Source organism: Macrosteles quadrilineatus, unplaced genomic scaffold (genome assembly GCF_028750875.1).
Source record: "Macrosteles quadrilineatus isolate MER2022 unplaced genomic scaffold, UCM_ALF_1.0 Scaffold_3__2_contigs__length_128488019, whole genome shotgun sequence".
In the NCBI taxonomy this organism is placed as follows: Eukaryota; Metazoa; Arthropoda; class Insecta; order Hemiptera; family Cicadellidae; genus Macrosteles; species Macrosteles quadrilineatus.
Window position 1 is genome coordinate 127302238 of NW_026542596.1, and position 17474 is coordinate 127319711.

At 33.8% G+C, this 17474-nt stretch overlaps 1 protein-coding gene across 1 annotated transcript; it reads right to left on the bottom strand.

Annotated features, from left to right (window-relative positions):
• Positions 1 to 10606: 10606 nt before the first annotated feature.
• On the bottom strand, positions 10607 to 17060 carry LOC128990996 (uncharacterized). The gene is made up of 2 exons (XM_054413687.1): positions 16991 to 17060; positions 10607 to 11709 (listed from the first exon to the last, which is right to left on the bottom strand). The coding sequence occupies exons 1-2, from the start codon at positions 17006 to 17008 to the stop codon at positions 10951 to 10953; spliced, it is 777 nt and encodes a 258-aa protein (XP_054269662.1). The 5' UTR covers positions 17009 to 17060; the 3' UTR covers positions 10607 to 10950.
• Between the last annotated feature and the right edge of the window lie 414 nt (positions 17061 to 17474).

Consider the following 17474-nt stretch of genomic DNA (forward strand, 5'->3'; position numbering starts at 1 on the left):
ATTTTTTTCTACCATTTTTTGTAGAAAACATGGACTAGCTTTGTGTTAATTGCAGAAGAAACCCCCTCTAAGGCTAAACAATGGCAATGAGCAATAATTAAATGTCCTTGACTGGTACGTCAAGGACATTTAATACCTAAGTGTTTCAATTGAAGTCAAGTGATTTTAGGAGAATAGGAATAGACCCAAGAAACCTTCATTAACATTTTCATGTAGGAATTCAATTATTCACAGTTAAGGGATACAAAAAAAATAACAACAACAGGCCTTTTAAATCTGCGTTTTCTCAGGTATATATAATCTACGTTATTGCAGCAACCACAAAAAAGAATTTAAATTGAAGCGAATCAAATTATAACATAGAGATAATGCAGGATATCGAGTAGTAGGCCTACTTGAGTAAAGTGAAAACTTTTTATCGCCATTTAAAAAGAAAAATGACTGACATTTGTAACTATACTGGCGACAATGGTGGTATTAGGTAGGCTACATTATCAGTGGCAAATATACACATGGACAACTTAATGCAACTATGGGTAAGTCGGGAAACAATTGTAAAAACCACTTAAAATCAAGGTCAGCTTCTAAAAAATAAATAAAATATTTTGTTTTTTATAGCGAACTGTTATTCAGCGTGCGTATTTCAATTAATTGCATGAGCTCTTAGTTGAGTCTTTAAACTCATCGAAAATTATGCTATTAGTTTTAAAATGATGCTCATAGTACCAGCATAAAAGTTGCTCGATTTCGAGCAACAGGTATACTAGTTTTGTACATTCCACTATTTTTCCCGCCGTCACGGAGTAAAGACCTTTCATTTGAGCCATATCCCAACCTTCTACGACTTTCCAGACTTCCACACATTTTGACGTAAAGAATCGCCTTACGTAATTAATTATATATATTCTGTTTTGATAAAAAGGGCTATATCTGGTGGTGCTCCTATTTTAGTATTAAAAACAATCAACGGTTATGCTTAAGTGTAAAATATTCATATCAATTCATATCGTGTTGCAGGGTGTAAGACTGGTAAAATTTTAATTTAAATAGTGTAAGTTAACCACCAAGACATGGCTGGCTGATTCTTAAAGCTGGCCAAACATTGACGGTAAGTTACATAGATACTTTCACACCTTTGTAACTTCACCGTGGTCGAAAACTGCCAAAAACTACGTGAGCTGAAAATAAATACTTTCTGTGCGTCTGCTCCTCAACTAATAGTTGGAATACAGAGAGTATTTCACAGATAGAGAAAAAGAAAATGATGTTTAAATGGATGTACAAAATTACTTTCTACTCTACTACTTTTACTTCAATCTGTGGTCTTCCAGGCATACATAAATAATAATTATCGTTTCTGTGTCAAATATAATTTATAGTTTGATTTGTTAGTAAAATACTTCATAATAATGTTTATGTTTACTAAAATAACAGTTACCTTGTTCAATATCCTTTGGTCTTGTTAGATAACGACCGGTTTCGTGACGACAGTCACATCATTGGGTCAATCCTCGTAGAACGATTCGTTATAATAAATACATAAAGTTTTTACCGAACACAAAACGAAAACATATTATATTTACAAAATATTTACAGACAGAAACCATCGCGATGCGTGCACGCTTACAGTGATTACAGTGACCTGCACGCTTAGCCGGCCGCGACGTAAGCGTGCAAGCATCGCGATAGTTTCTGTCTGTAAATATTTTGTAAATATAATATGTTTTCGTTTTGTGTTCGGTAAAAACTTAATGTATTTATTATAACGAATCGTTCTACGAGGATTGACCCAATGATGTGACTGTCGTCACGAAACCGGTCGTTATCTAACAAGACCAAAGGATATTGAACAAGGTAACTGTTATTTTATTATTAAAATCTTCAATATCCAGTAGTAGGAAAATTAAGTCATAAAACTATTACAGTTTTGTAGTGGATAATTTCGTATTTTATTTTTCACTAATCGGCATAGCCAATATAGTTGTTATAAGACAATTTATGCTAACAGAATACGAGTATCTTAATCATTTTTGTTACAATATTAGCTGTATAACTGGTGTAATATTTGGTATTCATTAAATAGGTGTTTTAAATATCAACACTTGTTTATCATAGTTTATTATGGTTAGCTTTTTAACCATTTATGATTAGAATATTAATGAAACTTAAGGTTACATTGGTTGTTGCTGATTAAACATATTCCATATTGGGGATACCTTTTACTGGAGGGCCACTTTCCGGTTATCTAGCGAATAACATTATACCTGTAACATTACTAAGCGATGATGGAGATTTGACCGTTTTAAACCTGTGCCTTCAGAACAAACCACGAGACCGCTCCTCATCTTCGGGTTCTAAATTTTAACGATCTTATCCGTACATAACCGCCAATTCCAACCTATGGTTTGAAGTTCCGTGCAATCATCTACATAATACAAGGTTATGTGAGGAACCATTACATAACCCTCCACTATGGGTTGCAATATTTTGAAGAATTTGATGTTTCCTCTAGATTGTAGCTCAGTGTTTGAGTAACGATTTCCCCTATATTTCTCTACATTCTACACTCTAGTCACGATCAGAATGTTGTAAGAGTCACGTGGTCCACTGCTCGACTTTTCACCTTTGTCTGTCCTTGGACTTGGACATTCGCAACCCACAGGCTACAGACCACCCCGGGGTATCCGGATACTGTATAGGTAGTTGTGTAGTTGTATAGTTGTATAGTTGTATGTTGTATGGTTGTATGGTTGTATAGTTACTGTATTTCAGTTGTACGTTGTACCATAGACAAAAAAAATTAAATATAGACTTTCAGCCGTGCTGCGGTTACCGTAGTTACCATGGGTTCAGGCGCACACCGCTGGGAGCGCCGTGTAGTTACATAGCACGTACGCCGTAACTACATGGCGCTCCCAGCGGTGTGCGCCACATTCTATGGTAACCGTAGTACGGCTGACGGTCTATATTTAATTGATTTTGTCTATGGTTGTACCCAACTACGGTACACACAGACAGCTAGAATGCTTGTTGATGTAGCTCTAGTTACTTATTTTAGACACGTGACTTATCAAAATATCTTGACAACTTTAAATTTAGATGTTTATATTTTGAATTTTAAAATATTTATGTGAATTTTTATCTTAGAGTTATTTATTACTAGCAAACCCGTCGTGGCTTTACTCACGAAAATTTTGATTTTAAAGTTAAATGTTCAACCAGAGTAGGGCCTACACATAAAATTTTTTTATACATTTAAATAAACGAGTAATGAAAAAAGTAGTCATGATTAATACGATAACAATATACAAATAATGAAGATTTTCTACCATAGCTAAATCACTTTCCAAACAGTACATCATACATAGATAAGCAATCAATTAATTTCAGTACGATGTAAGACCATAATCGTAAATTAATTGATACAATTACATTTGTTTTACAAAGTCATCTATGATGTAGGCAATATCTGACGTGAGTTTAGTACAAAGTGTCATATCGGGAAATGACCGTTTCTGTTTGACAGACTGTCGGCTACTTGACCTTGAGGTGACCTTGGGAAGGGCGTGCCTGTTCACCTTGGGGTGTAGACGCTGATACGGTTTAGAAGAAACACTTAGACCCTCTAGTGACCACAGGTTGCGGACTTTCGGCACCAAAATGTGTTTTAGATAAATCAAAAGGTTACATAAAAACCTTACTCAGTAAATTTTATTCATTATGTAAGCCAAATGTAGCATATTTGAATCCATCCTATATATTAATAAGCAAGTATGTTCCTTGAAAACATTTTTTCTCAGCTCATGTGCATTGCAGGGAGTGTATACGCATACTGTTATAAAAATATTTTAATGTGAATGTGCAGAATCCCTTTATAAATTAAAATAGGCTAAAAAATGAGCACATAAAATGAGTTTTACAGTCTGTACATTACATATTTTTGGTCGAGTTTTCGACCACTGGACGACCTTTAGTTTTATAATCGTTCAGAGCTACAATAATATTTGAGGTTCGAATATTGTAAGGATTAGGGTCTTATCACATGTGTATTTGGATATGCTCGACGCTCGTTCTATTGTTAAAATAAGCTATGTATGCATTTATGTTATTTTAAGGTGGATTTTACAGTTTTTACTTTAATGACAAACTAATAGTATATTTCACTACTAGTCACGAAATGGGACTTTCGAGACAAGTACTGAACGATACTTTATATCACAATTAAAAAACAACTTCATTAAACTTTTAAAAAATTATCTCATATTTCTACTCTATGGTTCTGTCAGATTTAATCGTATTTCTTAACTATTTAATCTAGTCTAAGTTAGATGTTGATGCAAGTTGTAAACTCTTTTAGTAAAACATTTATTTAAATAAATCAATTTCCTGTTATGTAGCTCCTTTTGAGTTAACCGGGAACTTCAGTTGTAACTTTGTTGAAGTCAGACAAAGTAATGTTTATGTAGCGAAAGTAATGTTTATGTCACGAAAAGTCAGCTGATCACTATTTGTTTTTGGTATATGGAAATTTACGATTAATGAAGTTCTCAGTTGTATGGAAATGGGCTATTTTCAAATACAGAGTGATGAAAAATAATATACATTTGTGTTCAAATAGCATTACAGTGTCCTTAATATCAAGAAATAAATTCTTCTCAACACCAACACACTCTTTACACACCGTTCAGAAACATGCCCCAGTATTGGAAGACCCATGCCCATGTCTAGATTCTTTACTGGGTTATCTAGATTCTTGTCGTTTTTCAACCAGCAAAGGTCTCTAGATAAATACTTGTGCCTCTTTTGGGCCAGAGATGAGGATGGTACGAAGCTTTACTTACCCTTTTAAGGTGAGAAATATTCGGTTCTGTTACAACAGTATACTCCACCTGTTTTACTAAGGATGGTCACTGATGGTTACAGACGATTGTTCAATTATTATGTGACAAGCCAATCAATCAATTATTTAGGATGGGGACGCCACTATGGGTGTCTTTTAACCCAAATGTGATTGTAGGATAAGGGGCGCGATCTTGTAGTTTTGTTAGTGACTATGGCCGTCATATTCCTTAGACACAGCTGTTAATTAATAGCATATACAGCTAATGGAATTTAAGGGACCTACAGTTTATAGTGGAATCCGAACCACATTTTTGCCATGGTATTAACGTCTAGTTATCAGGATAGTTCTGCGGGTAGCCGTAGTACTCACTAGTGCGGACGTTAATCCACACCAGGGAGTATCGAATCCACGGTGCATGCCTATAAATACCCACAATTCGTGACCTCTTAGTAGCTGGATTACAGGACGACGCCGCTGTCCCAGTCTTTGTGCTATGTCCAATAGTAAGGTTTAATAAAGTATTTTGAGTATGTGGCCAATGTAGGATATTACTTCGATTAAAAACCACACCTATTTCTTATTTAAGTCAGCCTAATGTTTTTGGCTTCCAATTATTAAGGTTTTCCTTAAATCCCTGAAAATATTCTTAAACTAAATGTTTAAAGTATTTTTTTTTAATAACAAGATTTCCAAAAAAGAATCACAAACCCTTGGACACTAAAGAGGGGTTTTGGTTCAGAGGTTTTGAATGTAAATGTTTCAGTCAAAATTACTGGTTTGTTATTTGTTGCTGTTTTTGGTTGGTCAATCCTGAAACTAGAAACAACTTAAAACCAAAATGATGGAACCGATTTCAATTTAGACCAAAACTATGGCGAAACCACTAGTTAGAGCAGTTTGAGTCAGTGTAGTGTGTTGTTATTGCTGTCTAAATTACATTGTAAGTTTCTTACTAAGCCTTCCTGTATCTATTACGACTGATTGTCTCCATCTATGGACTCCATTTCACTCACTCTACTTGGAATGTAGACTCTGGAATGAACGGAATTCCGATTGTCTACTTTCTTTAATTACAACATTTAGGTAAAATGTTCCTTTTAGTATAAGGTTAATTCATATATGTATAGATCTTTGGTCGTATGAATCAAATATAAGTTAACGTCTTGCTGTATCCATGTTTTATTCACAATTATCCCAATTATTATTGTTATTAAATTCCTTAACTGTTACAGTATTTACAGTCTTATATATTTAAAAAAATTGGTTTTTCTTTTCCGAGTGGTGCGTTTGGCTCTGCTACCCGATCGATTTTCATTATTGAGGACTCAAATCGAAGGTATGCGCACACAAATTTGCCATCAAACAACGGCATATATCTATCTATAATCCCACTCGGCTTATACGTAAATGAAATTTTCTCCCCATGTTTTTCCTATGTGAGTTAAATTTGGTTGTTCTTTTCCGAGTTCGTTTGGCTCTTCTACCCGACCGATGTTCATGATTGAAATCTCAAATTGAATGCATGCACGAAAAGATTTCACACATCGGCACGGAATATATTTACATGGCTAATTGTAGTAAAAATTAATTACTAATGTTACGTTTACAGGAGGATGTGAAGTTTGTCATACGTGCAGTTGAACGGATTTTATTTCTTTATTCCAAAAGTGTATTGTGTTCAGTTTTTCTCTATGTAAATTAAAACTAATTCATAAATAGGTGCACCCTATTGGTCTTGATGTAGTAAAAAAACAAAACAAAATAACATTACACAATTAAATCATAACACGTTATTATCATTCAATAAGATAACAACATTAATTGATTTCGTGCTTCCATAACGTTGGTTTACCACAACCACATTGGAGTATAACAGAATAATGTTACACAACATATTGCTAGAGCATGAGGTATTATTTGTGACCCGGAGGTAATTTATTTACCATTCGAAATTATTGACCAATATACATCTTATTTTTTCATGTTTTTTTTTTATATTTCTGCTTCCTGTTATATTCAATCTTAAAAAGATGTTTTTGATCACTGTATATCAATTTTGTTTTTTAGAATAGTTTTAAAATGTCTTTATAAACAGCGTTTAAAAGTATCGAGCTTGTCTTTTGTAGAAGCCTAAGCCCAACATATTATACTACTTAATATACTTACCATTAATAACATTAATGAATTAACCTTACAAACTTATTAAACGTTGTAGAGTGCTAATCTTAAGCAAAATGTTAAAGTAATTTGTAATGAAATTTGTTTGTTGTACAATTTAAGCATTATACTACATAATATTGAACTTAATAGAAAATCCCTTAGAATTTGTATAGTGAAAATTTACATGCAAGTATTACAACGTAAATATACGTAATTGTGTAATAACTATGCAAAAATAAGTAAATAAGACAGACCATTTTGACTATACAATTCAAATGCAGAAGAAATAGGTATTTATCTACACAAACCAAACTCAAACATATTACATAAATACATATGTTATTTTTTTCTTGTATATCTTACTAATATTATAAATGTGAAAGTTTGTGTGTTTGTTTCTTTGTTTGTTTGAAGTTCAATCCCGCTTCAACTACTGGACGGATTGGGCTGAAATTTCGCATGATGACAGCTCACATTCCCGATTAACATATAGGCATATTCTTATCTCAAAAGTCCTTTCGGGCTCCGCCCCAGTGGCTCTGTAGTTCTCCATGTTAACCTTATGAGTATTCATATTTAAAGGGAATTAAAGAATTTTGTCAGCTGTTTCAACTAAAAAAGTTGGTTCTATGATATGCAAAAGCATTAAAAAGTTATACGATTTACCAACAGGGTGCAGCACTTCGAAATGAGAACTGTCAAAGTAGGATTGTTTAGTTATGTTTGTTTTTAATTTCATGAAAAATTGGTGATATTTTGAGAATATTTAATAATTTATTTTTCTATATGTTTAAGTAAAGTGGTAGAACATTTATAGCTATGGTAGACACTATACCGTAAATTTAAAGAACCAAATGTAATCAAACTGTGTCCTCCCTCATTGCAAATGCAAAACTTGGTGGTATAACACTGCAATTAAGAATTTTATACTTATATGCCAACACCGTACGAAGGACGGGCATTCTGCTAGTACAATCAAATAAATAAGACAAATCCAATGACCATTATCAACGAATAGTCGAGTTAAAATTACTATTAGTTTGGCCAATTAGCGAAACTACTAGTGTTTTTAATTGGTAAAGCTTTGTAATGGTTTGGTTAGGCAAAATATGTACACCACCCAAATTGCGTAATCTGTTTATAAGGCGCACTCAATTTTTTTAATTTGTCTTTTCTCAAAGTATGTTGTATTTCAACAAATATTTTTCTAACTCTACAAATATTATCCTCAATAATAAAATACACGAGCATAGTTTTAGGGTTTAGAACATTAGTACTCATGATATCTAAATAATTTACCTCAACTTCAATCACGAATTCCGAAATAAAAATTAATGACCCATGACATTTCGATGACAAACAATACATTTCGTTTGAATGTACTTTTGATGATTCTAAATTAAATATTAATATTCTTGGTTCAGTTACTGTTAGGTTTGAGTCTCTACTTTGTATTGTTTGTTGTTAATATTTCATTAGTATTTAATGGAGAGTAGAAAACAAAAACAGCATTTAGCTTGCGTTGATCAGATAATTTGAAAATTGACAGTTTAACAGATTTAGATACGAATCAATAGTACGAGGCATGCGTATCAACTGGGGATTACCATAAATGATTTATAACACCTGAAATAAAATTAAAGTTTACATGTCAAACCACACTAAAATATTATGAAATTTATTTAAACTAGAGTTCATCCAATGGTCGAAAACTAGACCAAAAATGTGTTATGTACAGAATGCTATATGTCCACCCCACACTGTAAATAAAACATGTGATTGGAATTTTCTTCCATTTCTTTTGATTTTTTTTGTGTATTTCGTTGTAATTTCGTCACCAGCATGGCAACCCATAAAACCCAAAACTTTAAATCCATTTTTTGTGCTTATGTTTAGCCTATTTTAATATAACAAAACAGTGGTTATAGTGCACCCATTGTAATCAGCAGGTCATCGGTTCGACCTTGTAAAACAGCTGTTTAATTGATCTGAACTGAACCCAGCTGTTCTTGAGTATTTGACCAATGGTTTACCAAGAGAGTCAGTTTCTGGTTGAATAAAAATCAGATTTTAGCCATTAAAACAGCTACAAAGATCATGTCACTACTTTAGATCATGTCACCAAGCAGAATTTGTTAAGCTTAAAATCAAACACAAAGTTTTGCGGAATGAGTGATAACTTCCGTTATAATATTCCAGGTAGTGGTTTCTTGGTCGATTAGTCATTTGACACTTTAGAACAAACTGAAGCTGTTATCCTTGTACACGTAAGGTCGTCGATATCCTGAGGCTCACATACTTCTGGAATGTCCAGCAATTCCTGATCTGGATAGTCATATAATTATAGTATATTTCTTGTCCTTTTTTGATATTGGCTTACTGTATTAACTTTTGTTCTATTGTATGGGCTCATTACTTTCTAGTTTCCTATTTTATAGGGGTGCTTTTTCGGAACTTTTTATACTTAATTTCATAAATACTTTTAGTAATGTTCACTGTAATGGCTTGTGTGATTTCTTTAGCTCCTTGTTTTCATCCTATGGCCTTTGAAATTTTGTTGATGTAAACTTAATTACTTCTACTTAATTAGTTTGTTTCTTGTTTTATGAACGGGATGCATGATTCGAGACAATAAGTGTGGTGTATGTTTGCGTCCACGCCAGAGGTATTTTATTAAGAGTGTAATCTCAAAATGTTTGATGAAAATCGGTACAATTCAAGTGTTTGGCGTGTATTCGAAGTACAGTCCAGTAGTTTAATTGTTATCTATTCCCAAATTAAATTGCTGGAGATTTGTAAGCGGCAATAATCAGTTTTTTAATATCCATGTTGGAAAGATTCTTAGCCATTTACTAGCCACATTATATTACGTAATGAATTATAGTAATATAGTATTGTAAGTGGTCTGAACTAGTTACATTACTGACATGTCTGACATGTCTACATGTCTTCTTGATTAATTCAGATTCATTTTCACAAATGTTTATCCTTCAATTTCAGATACCGAGGAATTTGTCAGTGTGTACAGTTGTACACTTTGAATATCAATAATGGCTCTACAAATTAACACATCTTCACTGGTATATTAATTTCGACAAAGAACGTTTTAATTGTTTAAATTCATTTTAGTGGAGGGATTACTTCATTTGGAGTTAAAATCATATCTGTGGTTCTTTTCCTCCAGATTTTCCCATTTCGCCCAAGCGAGCCACGGTGTCCATGGAATGTGGCTCAATATTTGAATATGCAAACTGTTTACACAATATGACTTGAGTAGTCTAGTTCAGTTGCGTGTCTGACTAGCATTACAGAATATTTTGCTTTTCACACAATGTTGTAATAATACGAATTTCTCTCATTTCTTGTTGTGCATTTTTAAGAAACAATCATGGTCAATTGAGTTTTGAATGAGAATTGACTCCATATAGCTTTCAATTTGACTTATATAATAGCAATATACGAATAGTATTAAAGTTTTATTCTTATCAAACTTGTAAAATTAAACTTTGTTGAAAGTTTGTTTTTATAAAATAAAATTCCAAATTAAGTACTATATAGGTTTGTAGCCCAACATCAAACACAGGTTGGTAATCATAACACCAGTTACCACCATCAAAACAAAATCTTTATTCTAAAACAAAAATGATGGTCTGTAAAACACACAAAAATCAGTACCTCAGAGGACTAGCACCATTTGTTGTTGTGAAACACATATGAAATACAGAAAGAAAAATCTATACAAAAAAAAGAATGTCTAAAAGTTTTAAATTTTGATAAAAATCATGAGAACTATAATTGGTTATTTAAGATTTTAACGTTTGTTAAACGAAGTGTAAGAACCCCTCAGTCTATAGAAGCTAGCTTAACTAGTGTTTGTACATGACTAATATAAATACGCTAGTTTATTTACACTGTAAAGCTTTATACAATGGAAGATCCGTTGGTACTTATTTGTAATTGACAGAGTAGGAGCCAGTGTAGAGGTCGATGTTAGAAGCGGGGTGTCCTAGGAAGATGTTCTGGTCTACAGGGGCAGCAGGAGGGTTCCAGGACCTCTGCCAAGTGTTGGGGCGAGGAGTCGGGGCGGAGAACTGGCTGTAGGAAGGTTGTTGAGAGTAAGTAGGTTGTTGTTGCGTGTAAGTAGGTTGTTGTTGCGTGTAAGTAGGTTGTTGTTGCGTGTAAGTAGGTTGTTGCCGAGTATAGGTAGGTTGTTGTTGTGAGTAAGCAGGCTGAGAGTAAGAATTCTGCGAGTAAGCAGGGTTTGTATAAGAGGTCTGAGAGTAGGTGGGTTTCGCAGACTTAGGAACTCCCTGGTTGTACTTAGGGTCCTTCCAGTAGATGCTAGGGTCCTCCCTGTACTGACCGTCGTCCTCCCCCTCAGGACCCACGTAGTTGGCACTGTTGGGGTCAGGGAGGGTTGGAGGGGCCACGTTCACTCCAGTACCAGCTGGTTGGAAGCCCAACTTGCTCGCTCCGTACTCAATCTCCCGTAGACTGCCCGTGTCGTCGACGTACCCGTATTTGCCGTAGACTTCCCCAGTCGCATGTTTTGTCTCTATCTTGTAGCTTCCGTCAGCACCCTCGTACCCGTAGCTGTAGCTGCCGTCCTCGTTCTGTCGGTTGATCTGCTTCAAGATGGGGATTGGAGTGGTGTACTGCTGCTGGGACTGGGCCCATGCCGCCGCCAGGCAACAAGCTGCCAAAACCTGCAAACAATACGTTTGTAAATTAATTGTTCTGAAGCTTTGACTGTTGAGAAGAAGAATTCCATTGTTAAGACTTCCCAGTGTTATAGCTGCAGCCAGTTCTAGAATTAAAATTAAACAGTATAATTACCGTGCAGCAGATAGAGATTGATGACGTCCATCACCTATTTATACAGAATCAGCCAGGAAAAACTGATTTATGTCTTGCTGCATAGGGAGTAGCTTAATCAAAACCTCAACAGTTAGTTTGTACTATCACATCAACCAAGAATGTTTTAAATAGGATAAAAGTCAACATTTGCAGTAGTACACTCTCTAAGAGGTTTGTTCAAACATTTTTTATTTGAAAACACATTGGCTGCGGCTGGTCCATTTGGACATGCATGCAAGATAGATGAGATGTGCCCTCCAGTAAAGTTTACATATTGTAAAATACTTTAATTAGTTAATTATTTGGGGCGCAGTTTAAAACGACTTGCCTATAATTTCATTCAGAACGTTAAACTTAAACACTGATTCTCTACAAATTAATAAGATTCTTTTCCTACTACATAGCTATAAATGGTTGGAAAATGCAGAGTGTATATTCATAATCGAACCTACAAAAGTATAAATTTATAACAAAATATTATGTACAGTAGAGACGAGTATGAAGGATATTCAATTAGTTACCGTCAGGAATAAATTTGTTTGTTTTCTAATTGTTTAAGTAGCCATTCATACATCATTAATTGTTCTTGAGTAGTTAATTTAGTAAGCCAATTAATAAGCCCCTAGGCGACAACAACATTTGAGTTTTGTAAATATTTGCAACCGCAGTTTCGTAATTTTCCGTTGTATTTCCTGAAACATTACTTTTGAAAACAAACAATAAATATTAGCATATTTTACACCCACCACAATTTTGAGTGATAGCATTAAACGAAAGAGTCATCGAAAATAAAAGTCATAAAGAGAATTCTTAACGTTAGCACGTATCCTCCATCAAAGATCAATATAAAAACAAAGACTCGTTTAGGTTCTATTAAACACAAAACGATCACACAACTATGCAGCAAAGTACCGCAGACAATAAAGGCATTCCGAGCAAGATGGAGTGATCTTGACCTCGTCGCTGTCCATGCCTGTAACCTCCTCGGACACCTCAGCATGCCATGCCCCAGGGCAGCTACCCCACCACGACCATTCCTCAGGGGCAGCCACCACCACTGGGGCACCGCATTGCTCTGGAATGTTGCACCAAGGTCGTCTGCTAGCTGCACTGCAGTCATTATCATTCTGCTGACCGTCTACAGTCTTGTGTCACCGCTATGTTTTTATATAATGACGCTCGGAGGAATTTGAAGAGAGGAAGAAAATATACCTGAGAAAATGTGGCTTGTTGGAGTTAGTGGTACTTATTCCTTCTCTAGAGTGTGATAGCTTCTTAACGCGCTCTTTTTAATTCTTCTATGGAACTTATTGATGGTTTCTTCTTTGAAATTATTAGAAGTTAATTTTTTAATTATCCCTGGTGATAATAAAGTTTGAACACGTAATTTCAGTTGTAATACTTTTGTAAATTTGTATTGTGATTTTTCGACAACTGTACAAACTAGTACCAATATCAATCTTCTTTAGTTCAACTATTTTGGTCCAAATTCTCCTTCAACAAAAACCTAGCCTATGTTGATTTCCATTTTATCGAGACGTGAGTTATTTCGTAAACCACTGTGTATCGAGAAGTATTTTGATTGATTGATCATATAAAAATGCGTGTTTTTTCTTGTTTCAAAAATAATATTTTACTCTATATCGTCTTGCGGCGTATCATTCATGGACCGGTACAAAAAGCTACTTATGTAGCTGAACTGCGAAACTTGTAATAACTAATTCACATAGTTTCTTTCTCAGCGGAAATGAAGTCATATACAGTTGAGTAAGCTTGCGTGTGTAGTACGGGTATTGTCCAGTGATCATGTAGGTTTACTACACATTATGTGGTTACAATGAGCGATTGTGTTATTGTCCGTGTGTGTGTGTGTGTCAGCTTGGACACGCCTATACACCACCTGTACGTTGATTATATACTAGTGTAAGACAGTAGATTATAGTTTGCTTAAAGTTCGAATAAGAGCTGCTGTTTTCACCGCAAAAATGATAGAACGCACTTCACGAGGGTATGGATTATTGGGAAAGGGAGTGATGTAATTTAAAACGATATGATTCTTAGCATCTCCCTAAATACTCATCCAACTTACTCTTTTCTCATCAAAAACAAATGCAAACCATTAAGATTCATGCCAAAGTTAATTAAAAGGGGTGGACTTCCGTATCTGTTGGCACAAACAACCGAATGAAAATATCGATTGTTCGATAGTTTCATTCGATATACCATTTGGTTAGTTAGATTAGGTTAATTTTACCTAACTAACCAAACAATATGTCGAATAATCGATGTATCGATCGATATTTCCATTCGTTTGTTGGGCCAACAGATACGGAAGTCTACCCATTACAAGATTTAAAATAGTTTACGAGCAAGTTTTTTTTTTATAGAATCAGTTGTTGAGTACCAAACTCTTGTTCAAAATCTGATCTGAATTTACTTGGATAGAAATATTTTATTTTACTTTTTTAAATTGATAGGAACTCAGAAAATGAAAATGGATGAAAAAAGGATTTCGGCTAATGTTTTCTTTCGTGTACTTGTATTTTCTGTCATAGAACACTATTATTTAAGGTAAAATATCGAAAATCAATCTTGTTTTACGATTTTAAATTAATAGCTGTCGATGTATTCGACTATTTGGTATGTTACATTGAGATGATGTGTTGCCGACCACTAAAAGTCTATAACCAAAACATTTGGGTCCAGTTAAATATTACTGTTAAAAGCTGGCGGCTAAAAATGCTAATGTTCCTAAACATGCCTCTACGGGACCAGCTCTCAACACTCTAACACTAATTTGTTTTCAACGATTGTGCGTTGTTTTAGCTCTTAACATATCAGAGCTTGCAATTGATGGGGATTTATTAATGTTTAACTATTATTTAGAAGGTAAAATAACTTTAGAAAAAGACTAATTTACGGATTAAAATATTTGTGTAATTAAAGACACAATTACGAAGTTTCAGTTAAGCCAGTGCAAAATTAGGGTCTTGGTGAATATTTGACAGTTTATTTCAACTCGATAAACATTTTAATAATGCCACTAGGTTCTTTTTTTGTAGGACCATTTTTACGTGGTAACCAGCCGGCGGGTGGAACACTCTTTAATCACAGAAGAAAGCGGTTAAGACAAAGGAATAGCAAACTAATGAATTTTACCAAGCTAGAATGATCTCCTCGACTTCAGGCGATTTTTCACTCTTTGGATAAAATGTCTATTAAAGCTCCGTGACACAAGTATTGAACTAATCCGTTTTCGCTCGAAGATACGATTTGAACGATTTAGTTATCACAAAAAAAGAAAATAATGCTATCGTCAAAAAGTGTTAAACTTTATTTTCAATCCGTGCAGATTGGCAGTTTGATGCCAACTTTACATAACGTAACTACCTCTTGCTGTTTATCCAATAGCTTACGTGATGCATAACCGATTATAGCTCTCCTGATCATTATGATAACTAAGGAGCTAAGGAGAGTAAGGAGAGAGAGGGTTGGGTAAGAACGAGATGGAAAGTAGGAACATGATCTATAATTACTCACACGCAACTGACGGTATTGTGTCCAAATTACCAAATAATACCTGCGTCTAGCTCCAGTATCCCATGGTGGGTCGGAAAGTTGCATAATGTATAATTTACAATACAATCTGTATATCAATTATAACTACTTTTAGTTAATTATATCAAATATTTAAAATGGGGACACCACTATGTGCATATTTTAACCCAAATATGAGTGAAGAAACAGTGTAGGATGAGTGGCGCGATCTTGTAGTCTTGTTAGTGACTTAGGCCATAGACAAAAAAGGCCGACATGTTTCTTGGACACAGCTGTTAATTAATAGACCATACGGTCAATGGTAACTAAGGGATCTACAGTTCATAGTGGAATTTAAAGCACATTTTCCTTGTTATTAACGCATTGGTCAAATTATCAGGATAGTACTCCGGATAGTTGTCGTACTCACTAGTGCGGACGTTAATCCACACCAGGGAGCATCGCATTGTGTATGCTATAAATATCCACAATTCGTGACCTCCAGCTGGATTACAGACTTTTACTTTTACAATCGAGTTTACACGGTTGCAGACTACATTGTAAATAAAACTTCAAAAGTGAACAAAATGGATTACAAATTTTAAGAATTTTGAATTTGTGTTTTCTGTAATCTTTTGCTAAACTGACTGTTTAAAGGACAAATTATTAGCATTAAAAAATGAGGATTATATTTGGCAAAATAATATGAGGTAAATAGTTTAAATTAATATTGAACTTAAAAAAAAACGTAAATGTTATTGCGTATCGTACAATTAACTAACATTTGTAAGGCAAAAACCTATACTGTACAAAATAATAATAGAATTAAGTTATTTACATCACCTTAAAGTTATTTTAAGTGTTCATAGTTCAATTCTTTAGGCTAGATTTTTGATTAAAGTAAAGGCGTTCGAATATTACTTTTATTATTATTACTTAAGTAAGTAATACAACTTTCAGAAGAGACTTTAACGTGCGGTTCACATGAAGTGAGATGAAACTGCATTTAAATACATACAGAAGACATCATAGTTTTTAGATTAGATTAAAAAACTTAAAAATAATAAATTAAAAAATGAACTCTAAAAAGTATTTAATGTAAATTTGACATTGTTTTTATTTTTAGGTTTGTTTTTTTTTAATAACGAAAGTTATTAAACGAAAGTTATTAATATCCTTATAGAAATAAACATTTTTAGTTGTTTTAACTTACCATAAATTATTTAAAACCAAATGTGGTGTTATATTCTATATTAACGAGACTAATAAAAAAAATCATATTTATACTATTAGATAAACAAAAGTAAAATATAAATAAAAGTCATTACTTCTAAAAATAAAAGACAAATATGTAATTATAATTAAAATGTATTTAATAAATCCAAAATAATCGCATAAGCTAAATTGCTGTCCAGGAAAAAATATATTAAACTTATCGTTATTAAACGTGAATGTAAATACAATAATTATTGAACAAAAACTAACATCTTTTGGACATCTTTAAAACATTATAAATGATATTGTTATTATATTTTTTTATGAGCGTAGTTTATTTTGTAAACAAACAGCTGATGTCTAAGAGGAGGTACTCACCAGTCGTGTTGCGGTCATGATGTGTGTGGAGAAACAGAGAGAGGCTAGCTTATATAGCCTCCCCCCTCCACCATCTGATAACAGACCTTATCACTCTTTACATCAGTGATAAGATACAAGTAATACCCCCGCCACAGCAAACCTGCAGACTAAGCGAATTTCCATTTACCTGGCTGGATTTATAATATAATATTCCCTTAAAAAGGCCAGATTTATTTCCTATTTAAATATCATTAATTTTAATGAGTAGGTTTGCTGCAACAGGGAATGTATTGAGGTGTGTTTTTTATTGAAATGTTGATAGCTTAGTATGAAATAAATATAATGGCAACACTTCATTAAATAGATCCATTAACAAGTAAACTACAACAGTTGATTTATTCTCCATGAGAATAATATGGGAATTTTAATTCAATTTTTTTTTACCATCTCCTTAACCGTAAGGCATACAACAACGCTCCAATGTACAAAATTATTTCTTTTT